Below are 22,110 nucleotides of genomic sequence, written 5' to 3'. Positions count from 1 at the left end.
AGCAATGTAACGAAAACATCTTGTTTTGATGAAAGTGAAGATAATACACAGAGATGGCGTGAGGCCTCTGATTATGATGTCTGCAGTAGCATTGTACTTGATAGCTCTTGTAAGCATTATTTGCAATGGGCTGCTTACTTGTGAGTTAGAAACGCTTGACGAACAACTGCCAACAGTATTATGCATATCTATAGTACGGGTTTTTCTTCTCAATCGTGTTTTCCAGTACTATTTATTCAGTGTCGTGACATCAACTCAGTAATGTTGGACTTCCTTGCGATACCACGCTGTTTGTCGAGTAAACACAGTAGCTACGTATTTCATCGATGAATTATCTCTGCACGAGTTGGTATTAGATAGCACTACATCCAATCCCAGCATACTCCTAACCGATGCGCATTTACATGGTCGGATACTTATGCAATGATATAAAATTAATGCCTGTCATTTACAAACCATAAGCGTATTATGCTACGTCTCCAAAGAGTTGTTTTTCACGTTTTCTTCATTGGACTTGTAAAACACATTCAGACATGACCAGTCTGCTGAAAGGTATCTTTTTATGTTTTTTTTTATGTATTGCTTATTCAGCTGAATTGAGAAAGAGTTATCATGACGGAGACACCATTTCTTCGTTTCACATGTAGGGACCTACGAACGTTGTGAAGCACAGATCTGTCACCTATTGGAGAAATGTTATTCTAAATGTACTCAGCGCTTCCAATACTTCAGATGCAATTTGGGGTTCTATTTGTACCTAATCAATAACGTCTTAAGAAGGGAGTTTGGGTTTCTTATGTTCTAGTCTGAGGTAAAAATCTAGTGGAGTGGAGTTGGCGTCCTCGCCAGCACGATTACGGCAAAGAACATCGACTCTTTCGAACAATTTACGACCCGAATCGGACGTCTGCGGGATGTGGTCCCAATCCAAGATAGATCCAATCCCAGCTTTGATTATCTTCGTGGCTTGCGCTTCCACATCAAGCTACAAACAAGAACGAGGACCACGCATAGGAAGTTTTAGAAGTTTTAGAAGCCTTCCTCTCTACGCTAGACGTGAAAGTCACCCGGTGGAGGTACCGTAATGAAATAGAAGACATCATCGTCAGTAAAAGATTCTGCCTGACGGATGCCGCTGTTGTGCCAAAGTTCTATACGGGATCGGACCATCGCCTCCTCCGAGGAAGATTTTCCTTCACAAGGAGAGCAGAGAAAACCGCCAAGTTCAGAGAAATCCCAGAACTATCAGCAACTGGGATCTCTTCGCTACGCTAGCCGGCTTTTGGGAAGATTCCGCAATGAACAACATTGACGAGGAATATGAGCAGCTCGTTCAACACCTTCACGACTGCAGGAGGGAGGCTGAGAGTTTTAAAACCAGCAGTAGACGCCTGTCTCCCAAAACTCTTGAGCTGATAGTCGCCGGTGAGCATCACGAGCCGCAGAGAACCAAGAACTCACGTCCAAGCTCGCAGGGCTTTGCAGAGAGGCGGTAAATGAAGACCTCAAAGGGAGAATAACTGAAGTGTTGGCTGAAGCTGCAGACGCTGGAAAGAGCATTACTCCCGCATTACACTACTCCCGTCGAAAATTCGCCAAACGAAAGACGAGGATGAATGCTCTCCGGAACCCGAAGGGAAGAACCATTGCATCGAGAAGGAATGGATGATGAAAATGGTGAAAAAAAAAACAGAGAGAATTAAGTTCACGATTGTTGGGATGTTTGTCACAAGGAGGGACAGATTTGTCGTCTTGGAATGCTAATACCACAAAACATTTGAAACACAAAGACTGCCCAGTTTAGGCATTCTGAGATGTGAATGGAGATGGTTTTGGACGCATAAAGGATAGATTTTCTTCCATAAAAAGTTGAGCGCAGCACTTTAATTAAATAATGAATTAATCCTTGGAAAATCCATTCTTAATGGTTCTTAACAAATGGTTTTTTTTTGGTTGGGCGCGAAGAAAATGAAGAAAGTGAAAAGGCTTTTACTAGATTGTGTAAAAGCTTTCATTATGGCGGCGTACCAGAACTATGATTCCACGAGTCACGAGTTTTCCTGAAACCATGCAAACACTCCCTCTGCTACATCGACAAATCACGTAGTGGACTCAGTACTGTTGTTTTATTCATTTCTAGGTGGTTCATATACTCTTTAAAAAAATTCTCTTGTTTTACTTGTTTTATCCAAAGCTTTAGTGCACATAACGAATTTTAGAAGCAGTTCCAGTAGCCGAATCACTGTGATAAATTGGAAAATAGCGATGGCGCGGAAAATTTTTCCATGTGTCATCTTAACTCTCCAAATGGGCGCTCTAAAGAACCAATCAATAAGGCTGAAAAATTTGAGTATTTTTTTTTATAGAGAGAAAGGAGTTCTCTATCAAGCGATGTATGGCATTTTGAATTTTCTCTTGACTGCTTTGCACTGATGTACTTTTTCATACTGAAAAAAACGTACACAACTTATTTTCCAATCCAATACTTTCACAGTATCAACAAATCATCTTTCACAGTCATAAATCGATCAGAAGATTTTTGCTTCTCCAACTGCAATCAAGTGACTTTGACGCGATGCTGACAAGCTCTTAGATGCAATTCCTTTTCCTTCATTATTCTCTAAAATAATTAGTTTGTTGGATTCCTACCTATTTGTTTCTGAACGCTTCCAATGTTTTATTCACTGCATTTTGAATGAAATAAGCAATGGTAATCTGTTTTTTTTGTCATTGAAAATGAGAAAAATGAGTAACAAATAATGAAATAAAGAAATAAATAAGATAATGAAATAAAGGATGGCGAAGAGATGACGTCATGCCTATATCTGTTATGAAAGTATTTCCCTGCCGTTGCCAAGTCTCAAGATTCCACCACGTATAGTATAGCAATATGATAGCAGATTATGCAAAGACTGCCAGATGGAGAGGGCTGAACATAGGCCTGACATGTGCTTGACATGCGATAAATAGCAACGAGACTGCTATAAGTAAGATCAGGATTGCAACAATATAATGAGTGAACACACCTTTTGCAGGCGTATCTAGAGAAATCTTTCCCATGAGCTCTAAGAAGCCAGCGTTGAGCAACCAATGATCTCTATCTTGGGTAGTTTAAACATATGCTGCGTCTAATGGAGGAAAAGTTCTCAAGGTCCATCGAGCGGATGCTCTTCTGGATCTTCGAAAGGGATTCATTGTAAGATCCATTATGCCCGTAACTCACTAACTCACGGATTTCTTGGAGTTTCCCTTTGGGCAAGTATTCACTTCGCCTCTGTTCCGGATTTTCTGAAGAGAGAATTGGAACCTTGCCGACCATAGTTTCTGTGTTGAATGTTATCCATGTGGTTAAACACCGATTTTGCCAATCGATCCGTCGTTTTTCCCTCGATTCAATTCACACGATTCAGCCCAGTTCATACAATGTTTTCTAACGGTGCTGCTATAGATATAACCAACAGCCTTGTGTGCAATCTTAAACGACTTTTGGAACGGGATCTGGGTATCACAATAAGGACTATATTAAACGCTTTAGCTTTAGGTGAGAAAACATTGGAAATTCTTGTATTTTCAATTCATTTCACATTGTTACTAATGCAGAGTAAGGTCACTTCAAGGAAGAGGCAAAATCAGTCGTTCGTTCTGACATACAGCTATCGTCGAACGTACTGTAGCAGTCTTCGTTTTGATGCGACCACACCTACCCATTTCTGGACATTTTCTTCATTTTTAGGTGGATTAGGTTTTTTTTCGTTTTAGAATCCTTGCCTACGGATCACAGGAGCTAACTCGACTCAGTTTCCATGAGCTGACCTCGGTGTTGCGGTGTCCATATACTACACTACTGGATTCTTATTTTTCCCTCTTCTCTTCTTACGAATCAGTTACGCTCGAAAGGCCGTAAATCGTAGTTTTTAAAAGTCATCATCAGTCGTTTTCATTGTACTCCTGCCTTCAAATTTACAGTCCTTTCCGTTCATATATCTGGAACCATCGTCCGTAAGTCCGTACGGAAAGTCCATAAATAGAGAAGCGTCGGTATTTCAGGAAAAGATATGTTTGTAAGCACATCATCTGATCTAATCAGATCTGATGCTTCTGAAAATCTGAAGTCTGCTTTCATTACATTGCAGTGTCAATTTCTCCAATAAATGAAAGAAGGTAAACATCGCCAAAGTTTGTCGTCTTCTGCCAACGACGTGCTTACTGTCCGTTCTCGACTCCTTCCATTTTTTCGATCTGTTTACCAGTTTAAGACAGTACTAATATTGACATTAAAAAAGACTTGTAAAAAGCAAACAGAATTATTAGTACAGATCCAGTGTTTGCATGTGATGAGTATCATTGTCCGTTCACCAGCTTAGTAGTTTGGTTCTACGGAAGTGACAAACAGTACGTAAAACGGCGACGTATGTTCACTGTGGGAATGTATGCTCACGCAGTACCCTGATTGAAAAGCTGGAGAAGAATGGCTACCTCAGTCTATCAAAGGCTCCATGGAAAAAGGAACGTAAGGTTAAAAGGAGAGCGGATAGAATTATGGCAGATCTTTAAGCTTCTTGGGTAGAAGACTTTGCACGATCAAACGCATTGCACCTCGTGACATGACTGGAATGTGAACAACATTAAAGGCAGCATACCACGAATCTGAGGTGGTGCGGATTTCAGCTGGAGTATTTGTACACGGGATAGTAGACTATGGAGAGGGGTGTGATTCCGTCCACGTCTTCCTAATTGCCGTAAAAAGCGGCCCGGAAGATGCGCGCGTGCACAAGGCTGGCGCGCTCAAAGCGAACTCCTTATGAAAAATACTGCGCCGAAACGCTCGAAGCCGTATCTTCCGGACCGTTTCCTACAGCAATTAGGAAGAAATGGACGGAATCACCTTTCAATAATCTACGATCCCGTTACGAATACTCCATAGCAAATCCGTACCACTCCAGGAGTGAAGCCTTTAAGGAGATTAACAGAATAACAGAGCTAGAAACAAGGTCTTTTCGAAACCGATGTATGTATGAAGTGAAAAAAACAACTGAAATCTGTAGCTGTTGTATGACATAACCCTGATGAGGAATCAGAAGACTTACCTAGGTGCACCAGCATTGCCCAGATCTAAACTCAATCGAATGTATTATGATTTCGAAATATCGTCGAAAAACTGCTGTATTGTAATTCATAAATGCCGTCATGGCTGGAATGTATCCACACTTTCATAACCGTTGTCACTGCATCGGCTTACGCCATTATTCCTTTTCGTGCACTGTTCCTTTAAAGTTCCTTGGAAACTGAATGTTTAGGAAGTCACAAATGCATCAAACCTTTTTGTTAGAGTTGACGCGCCTCTTGGCACCTAAAAGACTGTCATGCGTGCAATCCGCTACTCAATGTCCCCCTTCTCGATTACGAGCCAAATACATATTCCTTGTGTATTTTTGGTTAAGGAATAAGTGGGAAGCGTTGTATACAATTCGAAAATGCAAGTAAAGATAGGAATATCTATTCTTATCTGTTTCATGCAAGCAGAATCCCTTGAGTTGCAACAAATTCTTACTTTTATTAATTTTTGTTCCTTCGTCTCATCAAAGTGAAGTGCCAAGTGAGCAAAACGGAACACTGGAGATTGAAGCGGTGTATGGAGAAGGAATAATGCTGTGAGATAGCGTTCCTCTCTGGTCTTCTTGCCTCAGAATAGGGAATTTTGACGCCTTTCAGAGCTGCCGCTGCTTTACGGAAAATTCACTTTTCCTATCTTTTTTTTGGTACAAGAAACCACTGAAAATTGTCAACCAGAGTACTCACTACCTCCGTGTTTTTCCAAATCATTTTGCATTTTTTGGGAAATTTTCATGCCTTATTCTAAGCATTTCGTTTACATAACCGATTTCATAACCTGCTTCAGGGGCCTTTTCACTTCGGTAAATCGCAAATACCTGAAGGCGTCGAGAATGTTCCACTTTGACATTCTTCAGTTTGATGATCTGAAGAAACGAAAATAAAGAAAGCTAAAAAATTAGAGTGTAATTATCTTGTACAGAGAGAGAGAGAGGAGTTCTTTATCGAACAGTAACATTTTGAATAGGTCTTCTACTTCTAAGTGTACTTTTCATACTGATTAAAGAACGATTACGACTCATTTCCAATCAACTACTTTTACAGTAGTAGCAAGTCATCTTTTGCAGCTGTGAATCAATTTTTTTTTTGAAAAAAAATTGCCTCTCCAGTTGCACTCAAGTAACTTTAACATGATGCCGTCAAGTTCTGCGATGAAATTGCTTTTTTCCCACACTCTCTAAAGTAGTATTTGTTTCACCCACGAGAATCTGGGTTCTTTGTTTGTTTTTTTTTGTCCGTCAAAATGAGTAAAATGAGGAGCAAAAATAAGGGAAAAAAGGGATGGCGGAGAGATGACGTCATGCCCAGATTTGTTTCGAAATTCATTCATTTTAACTATTAATTGATGACAATTGGTTTCGTAAATGAAGATACAAATATCAGAGGGATATTGAGAGAATGTTTTCCACATTTTCTTACTGAAGGATAACAAATCCCGTCTATTCAGCAGAATCAATGAATCGTGGAGTTCTTCTTGCGTTACTCCTAATTATCGCTGTAGTTTCTGTGGAAAGCGGTTTTGGAAGAAGTTTAAGGAAACGTCTGAAAAGAATTGGCAAACCATTTGGTGAGTTCCTCATCTAGTTTATTTTTGCTGCAGTCGTTTTAGACCATGCTTGCACTTTGAGAACTGGATACGGCATTGACGTGCAAACCTGATGGAGAACATAGAGTTTGGAGTGCAGATTACGGAGACGGGCCAAATTCGTTCATCTTTCCGTAATCGTAAAAAAACAGCGTCAAAAATGGGCTCAATTTCTACGATATTGTATAGAATTCGCCTTATTTCTACACGTTCCGCTTCTCTCAGCTGCTTATTCACTGGCCTCACCTGAAAAGGGCAATGAGAAGACGTCACTGATCTCTCTCGTGGACGTGGCGGGTGCGTAAAGATGGCGCTCTCTAACGTATCCCGTAGGAGCAAATACCCCTTTATACGCTATTGTCTAGAACGATAATGGAGAATTGATCATGGCCACGTCCTTACTAGGGATCTGCCCTGGAGCTGTATACTTGCCCACATCGGCATCTACATCGTCAGTTTCGCGACACGCTGCCTTTAAAGACATTACCCCACGAATCTGAGGTGGTACGGATTTCAGGTGGAGCAGTTTTACGACAATTAGGAAGAAATGGAGGGGATCACCCTTCTCTCTATAATCTACGATCCCGGATACGAATACTCCACATCAGATTCGTGGGGTGATGCCTTTAAACTTTCACATACGTATTGCCCAATCTACAGTTATGAGGAAGCGAAATCTAAATACTGTTTCTAGTTTTTAGCTGTAGGAGTGGTAGAAATGGTGATATGTGAATGACAACTCTGTAAATTTTGTTTTAGAAAGGGCCGCAAAGAGGGTTGCCGAAGCTTCGGCTGCAGGCTGGATAGGTATGTTTATGTTAATTGTCAAGAAAAAATTACCGAAAAAGAAATAAGTGATCATACTTTAACACTTCTAAAAACACTCTGCAAAACGTAGCAATGAAATTTTCAACTTTGACTTGGACTAGCTTTATTTGTTAAATAATGTTCAACAAAAAAATGTAATGTGCGTTATTTCTTTGATGTCATTTTTTAAGACCGCTGCATTATTACCAAAACAATTCTCTATTTGAGCAGTGAAAAGCCGAATTTCCCATATCACTATAATAATGTTTTAAAACAAAGTGATGGAGAGAATAATTCTTAAACAATTTTAAAGATGGGCGCTGTAGGACACATTAGCACACATCGAACCCTTAGCTCCATTCTTGTGCGATTTTTACTTGGTAGTAAATTCCTGTTACTGTTAGATCCCTTAGACAGAAGATTACAATCCCAGAATGTACTCATCCAGGCCTAAACTCAGGTTTGAACCTAAGAAATCCGAATTTGGGTACAGGTAAGCACTCGCGCCATCACTTATGGTCAATATGTTAAGAATATCTGCGCTACTATTAAGGCAGTTCATTACTAATGAAGTGATGATTTCATCAACCTTCCCATAAACCTATATTTCTTAAATTCCCAACCTGTATGAAATCTTTCTTTTTTCAGGAAAAGCAGCTGCGAGCATTGTCGGAAGGCGTAAAAGTAGCTTCTATGGGCAATTTGGAGAGCTTTCTTTGGAAAATGATCGCTTAACTAATGTTTGTTAAGGGTCTGAAGACGAGGGAGCGTATCGGAAACTTACGGGAGAGTCGCTGAACGATGGGAACCAGTGGTTCTTTTCGATCCTCTACTTACTTGTTTCGATTCAAAAACACATATGAATGAGTTATTTGCGATGTTGAACGTATTTTTAGGAACCGTAAGTACTAAGTGAACGTCGAGGACATCTTCGTAGCCGTCGTTCGTTGTCCACACCAGTCCTTTTCTTCTACGTTTTGCTTTACGTGTTCAACAAAATATGCGCATGTTTGTTTTGCTTGAGAATTGTGGTTGACTCGGATATAAAGCTTCCTTTCGCTCCTTGTTGTGTGGTATTGATCTAATAGAAGATCAATTATGGAACGCAGCTGGAATAGTGTTTGCTTTCGTTTTCGGTTAGATACTAAATCTTTATTAGATCTTAGATATTTTTTTTCTGTTTGTGAACCGAACCTTTGTCAGGTTCGATGGAACCATTAGGTTAACCAACCTAGGTTAGGTTCTTTCGAAAAGTAGAAGGAAATAAATGAAATATCTCGAGGATCTGCTCGATGACCGATAGCTTGATAAAGTAATTTTGAACTCCACTTTTCTCGTCTTCTGGAAACCCGGCATTCTTCGGTCTATGTTTTGTATTAGTCCTATTATTTATTCTGCTTACGAGGTTTCTAGATGGAAACTTCATTACCACGACGTTTCCGCCTTATGGCCGTCTTCAGAAGTCTAAATGGAGGCAGATTGGAGCAGTCTAATGTTTATCCCGTCAAGTGCTGCACTACCTTGAGTCAGTCTTTCGAGAATCGTTCAACGTTGTGAAAACGGAAACCATCACAAGATCACAAAGTACAAACTTTGTATCTTGTGATCTTGGTTCACAACGTTGAACAATTATTGAAAGACTGACTCAGGGTAGTGCAGCACTTGACGGAATAAACATTAGACTGCCCCAATCTGCCAGATAGCTATAAAATGGGGTGCAACGGGTCCACCGCTGTCGAATTCCTATGTCGTGGTGTAGAAGTGTCGCGGAGTAACTTATTGTGCCTGTCGCAAAAGGTAAACGGGACGTTGCAAACGTTTCATAGTCGTAACCACTTTCCGCGTTGCTTTCCACCTTTACGACTCCTCCGCTCTTCAGAAAGTGGGAAACGAATGCTAACTGCTGCTTATATAGTAGCCAGCTGTTTACATGATCTGATGCGGAAAGCTACCTTTATCATTATGACAACGTTGTTCTCGTCATTTTACGTCAAACCATGATAACTGTTGGGGGAAATCAGGAGGAAAGCCCATATTTCGAGAAATGCTCTCAGTTTTTGCCCATATTATATCGTGGTATCGAAGGAGTGTTTGGAACCAAAGTTTGAATATTTTCTAAATGTGGAAATGACCCGTTTAGAAAGAAAACTACAAATCTTTCGCCTTTATTTGTTATTTAAAAAAGAGGAAGAAAGCGTTGTTTGAATAACACAAATTTAATTCCACAGAATATGCCACTACTATTAATTTTCATTGATCAGTGAAGGGGAGCAAAGCGAACACCATAAAAATTCTGAGGTCTGGCTTTAGCCAGACGTTCAGAATGGTGCAAATTTATGGGGTCAGTATAGTTCGCATAATAACAGTTATCAAGAAATGCCTGAACCACAACATTTTTAGCTGCTCTGTATCGCGGACCACCTAAAAATGTTGTGGTTCAGGCATTTCTTGATGTACAAGCGTACACCTATGTGTTGTAGATACATCGGTGACTGGTGCATTATAACGTCAACACATTCCGAAATGGACAAGTGTTTTCGAATGCTCTATCAGCTATCGCAACACATGTGAGTCACAAGAAAAATCCAAAAGCTGGCTTTCCTATTTTAACAAGCGAATAAATGTTTCTACTGGAATTATTAGAGTAAATATTATCGCCTAGAAAGTTGTAAGAACATCTTATTAGAAATGCCAAATGTTAAATTTGTACATACGACTGCAGTTAAGCGCGCAGTGATTCGCAATACATTTAAAAACACAAGTGAAGTATGCAGTGAAGACTACGAAGGTGTACACCACGAAGACCAGCCTTGAAAATCGAATCTGCCAATGCTCATAGGGTGCGTCCACGTTACCAAGGAACCCTCGCTGTAAATAGCTATGTCCACTGCGAAAAAAAATTTTCTCTTTGTCCTTCCTTTATTTCTGACAGTGTTAGTGCCGTTCAACGCAGCATTGTTCAAGCTTAGCAATATTATGTGATCACGGCTAATATCTCTAATGCGACTCCTAAAAACCAACTTGTTAGAAACATACAACAGATGCTGCATCGGTAAAAAATGTGTTATTTGTCCTTAAGGAAAAACAATTGACTACGGGCAAATGAGGGTAATATATGTCCACTTGATGTCCACTGCTCCCTATATTGGAGAACTAGGTAGGGATCTTGGGGGAGGGTTACTGAAGATATGGCAGGAAAATATACGTAAAACCTGATAACACTACTTGGAAAGCAGAGACATGAGGCCCACAACAGAAACGATTATGATGTGAAATGCATTATACAAGTTTACGAAGTGGAAATATCGGCAAAGAAGAAGTTGTTGATTCTGATTTAAAAAAAAAACTCCTAAATGGTGAATGGGAATAATTGTCGATAACGAATGAGTGCCTACCACTTGCACCGCTCTTTGAACTACGAATGCCTGATATCGTCTTTGTAGATGAAACTAACTATGTCGTGATATGGTGATCCTACACAACAATGCTCAAGCTTTGGTACAATAGGCGGTGACACGTGGATGCTCCCAGCGGCAGCACATCCAGTGGAACACCACAAAAGGCTTATTTCGATGTATATGCCTTCGCAAAATTATAAATTACAAACTTTGTGAAACTCCCATTTAGGCGTCCTATATGTTATATGATGTATGTTATAGAATGTACAGATTGCACAAACCACACATCCTTTCCTTTCTTTCTTTCTTTCTTCAAAATAACATTGGCTGATTTCGATTTCAACGTCGTACAAATCTTCTGGTTTGTAGGGTAAATTTTATTTGTTATGGCTTCTTCGTTTTATTATGTGTCCACTTGTTTGCCTTTTATATGTTCGTTATGTACGTTTACATATAAGCTACTTCTTTGTGGGTTTTTCCCCAAATGTTCTTTATGTTCTCCAATGCATTCGGTTATGTGCAATATTACGCCATCACCTTCTTCATGTTCCCTTTAAAGGCATCACCTCACGAATCTGAGGTGGTACGGATTTTTTTTTCGTTTACGAATTCGTATACGGGATGCGGCGTATAATTTTTAGGATGGCATTCTGCGGGATATTGCTTCAGCTAAGACGAAACCATTCTCTTAAAATCCACAAGCCTTCGGAATTCTATTTCCTGTACATAACTCTTGACTTCACATTGTCGTTGTTCCTTAGTTTTATTACTGGAATAAAGAAGGGCTTCCAATACTGCGAAAACTGAAGAATTGGACTCGACTAGTTACGCACAGCGAGAACGTGAATATGTGTGAAACAAGTTTTGAAAGAAGTTTCAGAACAGATTTCTGTACTGAAGATTTCCAACAACTGGTTTGTTGGTGTTATTGAGCTTCGCGATGTCAAGAAGGTAATCCGCCGCAAGTTTCTTAAAATTGTGAGCTTCGTCTGGGATACTGAGGTCGGCGATTCCTTCACAAACGCTGAAAATATTTGAAATATCAATAAAAATTAAAATTTTACTACGACAACAAATTAAACTTTGTCAGTTTAGAAGTCGGTAGCTTTCCCATTTGTCCCATTTGTGCCGTACTGACCAAAAACGTCATCGTAAAGTCTTCTGGATTCACTTTGGTGTCGGCAGCAGAAAGACAACAACCGGCGAGGATTTTTAAGGGGAGATCTAAAATAAAAGAAGTAATTCTTTGTTTTTTTTTTTTTCGAATAATTCGCAAAGATGTTGCATCTTATGAGAAGGAGTAAAGTGAAAACTTTTATCACAAAGCAATTACCAACAAATCGTATAAAGACGAAATTACCACTAAAAAAAGGAGTTGCATCATTATCTGGGTTCAGCACGATTGTTGAATCCATCTTTAAGTTAGATGCTTTTGCTCAGGGAAGTGACTTGAAATTAAAAACTGCGACAAAACGTAGTTCTGTTATAACCATACTTATTTGCAATGAAAAAATGTTGCTACTGGCCTATCGATCGTCCATATCCGTCGAGCGCCCTGCAATGTAAAAACTGCGAAGGTGCGGTATTGGTGTTCTTTAAAGAGTGGTTATCTTCCGCTTCTAACATCTGCATATTAGTAAGAAACCTATCGTTTCTTTTGACTTTTTTTGTTCGACCGCCTTTCCAGAAAAAAGTTCAAGTGGTGAAAGGAATCTTTGCGTCACCTTTTTTATTATTTTGTAACGAAGATTTTTGCATAATTCCATTCCACTCAAATTGTAAGCCTGTTTTGGTTGGTCTTAGAAGCATGCCAATACTCCTTAAAGGCATCACCCCACGAATCTGAGGTGGTGCAGATTTCAGGTGTAGTATTCGTATACGAGATGGGAGACTATGAAGAGGGAAGTGATTCAGTCCATTTCTTCCTAATTGCAGTAAAAAACGGCCCGGAAGATGCGGCGCCGCACAAGGCTGGCGCGCTCCAGTCGAACTCCCGGTACAAAATAGTGCGCCAAAACGCCTGAAGCCGTATCTTCGGGGCCGTTTTTTACGGCAGTTAGGAAGAAATGGACAGGATCATCCTCTCTCCATAATCTACTATCCCGTGTACGAATACTCCACCTGGAATCCATATCACCTCAGATTCGTGGGGTGATGCCTTTAACTGAAGGGCATATGTTGACCTGAACAAGGGCATGTAGTGCTGCCAAGGGCTGGCCCAAGAATGGACTTTTCTTTATTTCCATTTTTTTCACAAAGGTTTCTTCTTCTACTTCAATACTTTGGTTGGAACTCCTAGTTTTTCAATTTGCTGGCAGCAGGATATGCATCAGCATCAGCAGCTGACTATTCAGTCTAAATTTCAAAACTTAACATGAGATAGAAATACCCGGTTCTGCTGTAGCAGGTCTGGCCAATCCAATGCCATTAGTAGCTCCACTATTTACTGCTTTTACCATTGCAGCAACTGTACGGAATCCACCTGTTACGTAAACAGCCGTTCTCTTGAAAGCAGGACGAACCTGTAAGATTATTTTTGGGGCTGTTTGCGGAAAAGTAAAGCTAGGTTGCAGCTTTCCTTTTTCGCGAATTCGAGAAAGTAGCTTTCACTTCCTCTCGTTGGCTCATGTTCGTGAAACCATGCTGGTTTTTCCAAAGTTCCGTACGATAGCTCAACGAATTCAAAACCACAACTCTAAAAGTCCGGCGAAGTTGGAAATGAGTTGGAAATTGTTGGAAAAGAAAGGTTTTTTTTTTTGAGAACTATGCGTTCACCTCTAAAATTGAACAAGCAACTTTAACTTCGTCATTGTTAACACCATTTGGTTGGAAATCCACTGAATTTTTCTTGATTCCCACAATGAAATTATTTGGAGTTTCTTTCCTAAAATACACTGTGTTAGGACATGCTCTTCGCACCTGATTTTCTGAATATGCTGTCAAAGGCATCTTTTATAAAGGCTGTGCTCTTTTTGCTAGACTATAAATTTTGTACCTGATTGCTCTAATTATTTCTCCAATGATGCTCACTCTGTTCTTCAGAGGCCCGCCATATTTGTCCGTGCGTTTGTTTGTTATAGGAGATATGAACTGCGACAGCAGGTGACCATGAGCAGCATGAAGTTCTACTCCATCGAACCCTCCAAGAAACTTATCAATGGCGCAGATGTTTTAAATTGAAAATTTTCTTGCGTCTACTCGCTTACAGTCAATCAACAGACCTGTATCGTGTGCGAATTTGGCTGCATAAACAAATCTGTCAATAACTTCTGTTTTGATTTGATCTAATGCAAAAGGTATTGGTTTTGCACATTTCACGAAGCTATTCGATTGCACTTCGGAACATGAATAAGGATGTTCATTGATAGCAATAGGTGTTTGTCGTCCCGCCTAAAAATACCTCAACAAGACAAGCAAAAAACTTCCTTACAATTGAGTATGAAGGTCAAAAATGACAAACGTGCGAAAGCTGCGCAATGACAAGGGCTCCATCCGTTTTGGCGGCCGCTGAAAGCCTCGAATATGCCTGTCTCAACGTAGGCGAATCGTTTTCCCTGCAGATAATCGCGTTCCCTGCGCGTTCTAGATTGCGCTGAAAAAGAAAGAAGTCTTCAAAGAGTAGTCAGCTACAAACGAGTAAATGAACAGTTTCAGCAGCTCCTATGAGCATGAAGCTTAAGATAGATATTGTGCAATTAGTCATTTTTTAGGTGCGTTTTGTTGTAAAATCACACTTCACATGACGAAGAAAATCAACTCAATCAAAAAAGTTGAAGTTTGAATGTTCTCTAAATTTAAAATTGACGCGTTTAGAAAGAATACTATGAAATCTAATGTTATTTTAAAAGAGGAAAAAAGCGTTGTTCGGAGAACACTTTTATAATTTTTTCAGAAAATTCCACTACTATTAATTTTCATTGGTCAGTGAAGGCGAGCGAACCAATCACCACAGAAAATCTGTACATAGTCCGGCTTTAAACGGACGTTCAGACTGGTAAATATAAATATAAATATAAATGTATATATACTGATGTTGTACAGTTTTTTTTTTTGGCACTAATAGAGCAAGATATGGAGTGGCATCTGATATGCGTTACATGATCTGTATGATGTATATGATATAATCTGATATGTACGTTCTCATGAAGACATAAAACTGTAATCCTATCAGTCCGTTGCCGAGAAAATTAAGTTTTGAAGAAGCTACTTTCATTTTTGCAAATTCTTGCAATGGTGCCATGCTCCTAGATAAAAGCACACCTTCCAGAAAGAAAACCTTTCTCTGGAAAAATCCGACATATATAAAATAGCAACATTAATAGCACTTAGTTGTGTTTTCACGTCGGCTAACATTCCGTTTTGGAAAAGTGACACTGGGAATTCTACGAAAAACCTCACATTTCTAGTTCTGGCCATTCACACCTTTTCATCACTAGAACTTCAAGACGTTACTTAGATGCAATAAGTTAGAAGGCCTTCGATTATTTCTTTTGCAATCACTCTCATTTTCACGTTTTCACTTTTTATTATAATGCTCTCTGTTTAACTTAATTGTATTCTATTCCTTTAGTCATTGTCTCAACCCTCTCCTCTTTCGGTTTTGGGATGGAAAGATAATTTTTTACGAATGTGTAAAATATTAGTTTTGCCCTTCATAAAATCGCAATATCACGATACCTAACCAAGATTCTTTGGAATATTTAAAATGTTTGCCTTACCGGATCAACCATTATATTTCCAACTACAATGACACCGAATCCTCCATGTCCCCATTTATCGTAGACGTTGATCAATTCTTGTGTCGGTATGCCTCTTTTAGAAAGATCTTCTGGATCCCATGTGCTCAGTCCATCCGACATTGCACTCTAAATTCACACTGATTGGTTTCGTTCTTCAATGTTGAGTCACGTCCACTAAAAACCCACCTTTTCCATTTCTTCGTTTTTCTTTAAATTTTATTGTGCTTATTTGTGCGTTACTGCATTTGGTTCTTTACTGCGGCAAGAAAATGAATGCATACCTTAAGGAAGCAATTTTTCGCCTTACGACCATTGCTGAACACTATTTCTCTTCCAAGAACAGATGGATCCGCTCTCTCTGCTGGAATACGTTCATGAACGTTGAGAAACTTTGGAGCAGGTATCATTTCACTAAATATGGGAAGTAAATTTTTCAATGTTCTGTCGGTTACGTCGAAGTAAACAACAAGCAACTACATAAAGACAAAATATTATCATTTCACATGAAGGAACAACATTATGCAACGTTCTTAATTCGGGTTCGTCAACTTTCATTCGCCAAGCTTCTTGTCAAGTTCTTATAGCTGAAACTGCTGCTCTCACTGTTTTTATGCCCGAACTTATTAGAAAACATGATAAAACCATGCAATTTCTGCTTTTTGCTAAATCAAAAAAAAAGAAGATCAGTTCACATGCCTTACACGTGATGCTCTGTGATAAATGGTAATTAGAGTGCTATGAGTAACATTAGGATCGCAAAAATCTATTAAATGAATATATTTTTTGCTGACATATATGCATATACCATATTATTGTATGAAACTGCAATTACTTCGTCACCCTGAAAACCCGAACCGATTTTTCCCGTGTACCTACATGGTGATATCTGTAATATCAACAGCTAATGACTAAAAGGAATTAATCCCATATGTTCGAAGAGGCCATCGAGAAGCGAACAACTAGTGATCTCATACTTGGAAAGTTTAACCACGGAGTTCACAGGAGGTAAAGCTATCAATGTCCATCAACCAAAAGCGAACTTTCCTGGAACTTCGAAGCTCTCTGCAAGATCTCTCTCTCTCTCTCCCTGTAGCTCACAGCTATCTTGGACGTCATCTCAGACAACTGTTGGCTTCGCTAACGTTTCCGCGTTTTTCTTTCAGTTTTTCTTCGGAATTTTTTTAGGGGAGCTTTTCTTTCCCGCCGAGGTTTTTCTTTCTGGTTACTATCCAACCGGTCTAACAACGAATCAAAACAAACGTGAATTAGCCCAGAACACTCCAACGTTTTCTTTGAACGGTGATGTGATGGATATAACCGGCAACTTCGTGTGAAGTCACAAACGAGTTATAGATTAGGTTCTAGCTATCATGATAAGAAATGTATTATACGATACAGTTTTACAGGACAACGTTAGAAATTTTGGAATTTTGCATTTTCTTCCCCTTAGTAGAAATACAGTGTGAAGTTGGTTTGTTTGTTGTTCAAGAAAAATCTTCGAAATTGCCTAAACCTAAGAAGGTCCACTGAAGGCCCCCCTGAATTGTTTGTTCTGTGGATCTAGTTAAAATATAACCACTTGTGAAGTAAATGAAATGTATTGTGCAAGAACACCAGCCGGCGACTGTTCAGTCTTGAGTAAGCATATTTTTTGGCTGTATTACAAGGTAGGTCAAACCTATAGCAAAATGATTTAAGTCCTCTGGAGCGAACATAGCAATTTTGGGGAACCAGCGATGTGTCGTTCCATTATAAACCAAAAACAACAGACAGCGGAAATATGTTCGTCGGCACCTCTACAGAGAACAAAACGCATCGTGAAGGCATCGAAGAGAAGCGCAAGTACGACGCGTTGAGCTCATCTCACTTCGAATGCGCCTAATTTCAGCAAGTTTCCGCTTCTGAAGTAATCCATCGGATTTGAATCCAGAGTTGACTGGCCTCTCCTAGAAGGTAATGAAGTCAGGAGAGGTGGTGCTGCTCTACTTTGCACCATTCCTGCCCTGTGAGTGGGGCTCACCCTTGCAAAATGATGCAAGCACGATGAGAACAGCGATTCACCGTGTTTGAAAGACGATAGAAGTGACTATTTTATGCTTTACCTGTTGCAAAACTGCAAAGAGATCCTCATCTCTCAGGATGGTGGAGAAGTTTCGTCAGCCTTTGGATTTTCTTAAAAATTTCCTGCTTGATTCTCTCGGCATCGGTGGTTTTTTAGCACATATTCTCCTTGGGATCTCCGTTCTCGCCTTGCAAAGGATTTTTCTCGTGCGTTTGATGCCTATTTCTCTTGACTTTCAGCAGACTCTTCTAAATTATTCTTTTGCATAGATACCTGGCATTGCTCGTAGCTATCAGAGACAAAATTCCCCCTTATCCAGATCGATCCTAGCTCTTCTTTGCATCCAGTGGATCAATAGATGACGCTTTCATGTGCTCCAAGATTTTGGCTGATCTTGTAGTGGTGCTACCAAAAAACAGTAGCGATTTGGGTGATTTGAGTCCACGGATCAATACAGATAGGGAATTCTATGTTTTTTTTTAATAGCTTCAATAGCAAAAAAGTCTATGGAGTCTAAAATGATTCCAAAAGCTTCAAAAAGAAAACACACACATACACTTGCTTCGCAGCTTCTACCAGAATGTCTAACTGATAATGTTTTACAGCGTGGATTATAGGCCTTTTCCCGTTAGATCATTTTGGATTCTAATTCTATTCGATGTACAGAACACGTACAGCCACTGTCTTTGCTAAAAAAGAATACGTGAGCGAAATCATCGGTAATGCATCAAAGTTCTAAAACAACATTGAAAACAAGACCGTTATTTTATCGGCGAGCATTCTTCTCTGACAAAAAAAATCAGGAAAGAAACAGAACGAGAATGATCACTGAGAACGGTTCATTTTTCATTTTCGTTCACGCTGTAAACAACCAAAGTATTTGTAATGAAATGAAGGTACTGTAAGTAGAAGAACATGAGAATTTCTGGAAGTCGCAAAGTGGAACGAAACATTCTACAAAATGGTGTGTGAAGGTCGTCGGTTTTCTTCTTCAAGGACACGTTGTTCATGGTCATTGATGTCGCCAGTTGCTGTGAGCTCATCCAGAAGTTTTGCGAAGTTGCAAATGTGGTGAAAGACTCCTTGCCTAGGCTTCTAGTTCTTAGGCAGTTGGAGGATACAAGTAAGATTGATTTCAAAATCCTTTTTTTCATGTGAATAACCTCAACCTTTAACAGTACCGGAGGCAACAGAATGTTCTTCAATTGCTTTTGGAATTTTCTCAGAAATTTTCTTAGCACTGGTACCCACCGTTCCCATAAAACTATGATGTGTGGAATGTCATGCAAACTCTGACTTGTTGTTTTGCATTAGCGAACAATGAAAGCGGTCTCACTTCATGGTCATCTAAAAAACCCAAGAGACTGCTGCGCAGCGATGAAGTGCTTGATGTACATACGTCGTTTATAATAGCGCAGATAAATGATTATGGTACAAAAAGATTAAACTCAAAAAAAAAGCTATGAGGTGAAAACCAATAAACAATAAAGCATTATGAAGTACTTGTTTTGCCCATATACATCCACCTACGAAAGTTTTTGCTTGGAAATATCAGTTATCCGTAATTCCTAATTCTTAATCTTTTAAGAAAGGAGGAAGCAGACAAACAAAGGTATAGATAAAGAGAATGTAAGTGATCACAAAACTGGATTACTAAAGAACAATGATGGGCAATAGGTGCGATCAGAAGTAGGTTGTTCTGTGTTTGAGCGCGCAACTGTTAACTTCTTTTTCAAAAATTCAAATAACCAAATGTGAAGGTATGACTAACAGCACTTACCCTGTCAGTTTCACTATATATCGCGTATAGGTTTTTCCTAGGACAGAAGATTGTAGTGTTCTAGCAAAATAAAATAATGTCTTTATTTTATGGGGGAAAGTTTTCTGATATCTCAGATTCTTGGAAATCACTGCAGCTTCCGTTCAGAAATTATTTCGAATCAAAACACGTTCGACGGGAAACACTGTGTCCTCGTCTCTGAACGCCGAATGTCTGCTTTAATTACAAACTTGAAAATCTCGGAAAATATGTAAAACATTGCAAAAACGAGACTGACGAATGTATTTTATAGCAAAACACTTCTTTTTTCAGTGGAATAAGTATGTCTTAATTCATGGTGTTTTTTCAAGGGCAACTCATTGTCATTTTTAGAGATTCCAATAAAAAATTAGTGGTTTTGTAGTTGTTGTTACTGTTTGAATTTTCTCATTTTGATGCGATATCTCCAGGACAGTTTTTTTTCTCCCGACCTTGACATCCGTATTTTTGCCAGTACTAATACCTTTGTGTTGTAGTTGTGTGCTTTCGACTTCTTTTTTAAAATCTCAAGCGGAATTGGAAAGAGGTTGTTGTGGCAGCTACAAGAACGAGAATCCACACCGTGAATGCATGAAGATCCGTGAAAGATATCTCAGAGAGCGCAGACGAGGTAAAGGCCCAGAAAATTTCTGTTATCTTGTGAATGACACTTCGTTTTACTTTTTTTTTGAGGTTTCGTCCTGTTTTTATACTGCCTGGCGAACTACAACATTTTTCAAATTTCTATTCGCTGAATTGTATTTATCAGCAGTCAATCATATTCATGCTGCTCAACTTGGAAGAAAGTATGGAAGAAACTACAATATATATATATATATATATTGATGTGAACAGTGGTTGGATTCAAAAAGCTTAAAAATTAATGGATTTTTTTGATTATTCGATATTTCTTTGCTGATTAGTCAACGTAAGGTATATTTGCGTCCCACTCGCTGAGAAATATCAAAACAAAAAAATCATTGAGGACGATGTTAAAAACTATTAGAACATTCAATGTCACCACTATGTAGAGATATTGACGGTGTCAAAGGAGCAATCAAGCTGAGCTCAGATTTCAGATTCTCTTTCTCGTTTCATGAGCATGAAAAACGTTCCATAAAAAAATAATTTCTTTTGAAATTTGTGGTAGAACCTATGATTGTAGTAAAATAAGGTTTTTAATGGAAGTATGAACGAAGACCATATTTCAACGATGATATAATAATCCTGAGTGGTATTCTTGCACATAACGTCCGCGAACTTAGCAGTTCGGGGATAGCATTAAAGTTATGCACATTAGAGTCTTATGTCTACATATAATCAAGAAAATGTAGGGCAATCCTCGTAAAGTCCGTTAAACTTTAGGAAATCGATAATTAAATCTGCAAAATATCGTCTGTGTCACTTGTGCTCTCGTTGTTTTGTTCAAGCGGACACCAGTAATACTTCCATTTTTTCCGATAGCGTGCAAGTGTTGCCCAGCGGCTTCTCTTCTCGCGAGCGACTCGAAAAGCACCGCATTTTTTTTCAACGACTTGGCATGAATATTTTGATTGATATTGTGTCACCATGACAATTTTTTTCCTTTCTTCACGTCGATTGTGACACTATTGCAGAAGGGGTAAGTTTTTGTGATGAAATTGCTGTACAACTCACGAAGTATCTTTATGCACGGAATAGAGACGCTCTGAATGTCTAAGGCCTCTATGACAGCTTCACTCTCGACTTTACTAAAGGCTTTCTTCAAGTCGTAGAAGTGATACACTCTCGCGATACTTCTATGAGTTTTGAAACTGTGTATATGTGGCCATTCATACCGAACTCATTTCGAAACTCTGCTTGCTCGTATGGCTGTCCTTCATGTAATGTTCTTTCTATCCTGTTTGGGATTGCTCTTGTGAGAGCCTGTAGATGGCGGACAGTGAGCAGATTGGGCGGTAGTTGACATGTGGGTTTCCCATCCTACGCAACAGCACGGTCTTGCTGATTTTCACTGCTTAGGACCCTCGCGTTCCGACAGATAGTTTTAGATGATTTTGATTGTATATGTTAGATGGGTTCAAGAAAATAATTTCATCAGAAAAATAAAATTATCAGTATTCTGCAAACAAAATCAGTATTGTGTTACAATAGAAATGAAATGGTTGGAGAAGTGGACAATTTATTCACCTCATGATGATACGGTCATCATGAATTTTAATCATTACACTACTGGCTTTTGTCATATTCGCGACTGGTTCAATGGACTTCATTCCATCAAAAATACCAACTCTACTCAGCGTCCCTCAAGCAACTCTGCTGTCGTTTTTGGAAAATTAAAAGAAGTTACTCTTCAGAACCTCGTTCTAAAACAGCAGTGTAGAATGGTTCCGTTGATTTCCATGGAACTTTTGGTTCTTTGATCCACTCCATGAACACGTCCACTCCGATGTCGATGATGGATATTGTCAAGGCCCAGGCATGATCCGTGAAATACTATCATAGCTCGGATAGACAGTTGTGACATTGTCTGACATTTTTGCGCTGGAGTGATGCCTATACATTCAAAAATAAAAGAATAGCTTACTTTCTTAACTTAGGTAGTTTAAGTCGCTGTTACGAAAAGCGAA

At 39.2% G+C, this 22,110-nt stretch overlaps 4 protein-coding genes across 7 annotated transcripts; 3 read left to right on the top strand and 1 right to left on the bottom strand.

The window, feature by feature from the left end:
• Positions 1–1,298: 1,298 nt before the first annotated feature.
• RB195_015422 (uncharacterized protein) lies at positions 1,299–1,669 on the top strand (the record flags this gene model as incomplete). Its single annotated transcript, XM_064206129.1, has 2 exons — positions 1,299–1,425; positions 1,476–1,669. 2 exons carry the CDS (start codon positions 1,299–1,301, stop codon positions 1,667–1,669), a joined length of 321 nt encoding a protein of 106 aa, XP_064062010.1.
• Positions 1,670–6,567: 4,898 nt separating this feature from the next.
• On the top strand, positions 6,568–8,416 carry RB195_015421 (uncharacterized protein; the record flags this gene model as incomplete). Of its 2 annotated transcripts, none has more annotated exons than XM_064206128.1 (5): positions 6,568–6,679; positions 7,457–7,504; positions 8,153–8,188; positions 8,255–8,315; positions 8,401–8,416. In XM_064206128.1, 5 exons carry the CDS (start codon positions 6,568–6,570, stop codon positions 8,414–8,416), a joined length of 273 nt encoding a protein of 90 aa, XP_064062008.1. The 2 variants fall into 2 exon arrangements, with proteins under 2 accessions (XP_064062008.1, XP_064062009.1); XM_064206127.1 differs by having other exon boundaries at positions 8,255–8,318.
• A 3,362-nt stretch (positions 8,417–11,778) lies between these two features.
• On the bottom strand, positions 11,779–16,048 carry RB195_015420 (uncharacterized protein; the record flags this gene model as incomplete). Of its 3 annotated transcripts, XM_064206126.1 has the most annotated exons (10): positions 11,779–11,926; positions 11,985–12,126; positions 13,292–13,384; positions 13,513–13,597; positions 13,678–13,786; positions 13,898–14,042; positions 14,124–14,292; positions 14,363–14,494; positions 15,621–15,767; positions 15,923–16,048. In XM_064206126.1, 10 exons carry the CDS (start codon positions 16,046–16,048, stop codon positions 11,779–11,781), a joined length of 1,296 nt encoding a protein of 431 aa, XP_064062005.1. The 3 variants fall into 3 exon arrangements, with proteins under 3 accessions (XP_064062005.1, XP_064062007.1, XP_064062006.1); XM_064206124.1 differs by lacking the exons at positions 11,779–11,926; positions 11,985–12,126; positions 13,292–13,384 and having other exon boundaries at positions 13,433–13,597; XM_064206125.1 differs by lacking the exons at positions 13,513–13,597; positions 13,678–13,786; positions 13,898–14,042; ... (2 more) ...; positions 15,621–15,767; positions 15,923–16,048 and having other exon boundaries at positions 13,292–13,361.
• A 2,476-nt stretch (positions 16,049–18,524) lies between these two features.
• RB195_015419 (uncharacterized protein) lies at positions 18,525–20,256 on the top strand (the record flags this gene model as incomplete). Its single annotated transcript, XM_064206123.1, has 5 exons — positions 18,525–18,604; positions 18,678–18,826; positions 19,631–19,733; positions 19,999–20,132; positions 20,195–20,256. 5 exons carry the CDS (start codon positions 18,525–18,527, stop codon positions 20,254–20,256), a joined length of 528 nt encoding a protein of 175 aa, XP_064062004.1.
• Positions 20,257–22,110: the final 1,854 nt, after the last annotated feature.

Source organism: Necator americanus, chromosome V, assembly GCF_031761385.1.
Source record: "Necator americanus strain Aroian chromosome V, whole genome shotgun sequence".
NCBI lineage: Eukaryota > Metazoa > Nematoda > Chromadorea > Rhabditida > Ancylostomatidae > Necator > Necator americanus.
The sequence above is the reverse complement of the archived record's forward strand: the minus strand, read 5'-3'. Positions and strand labels throughout refer to the sequence as shown.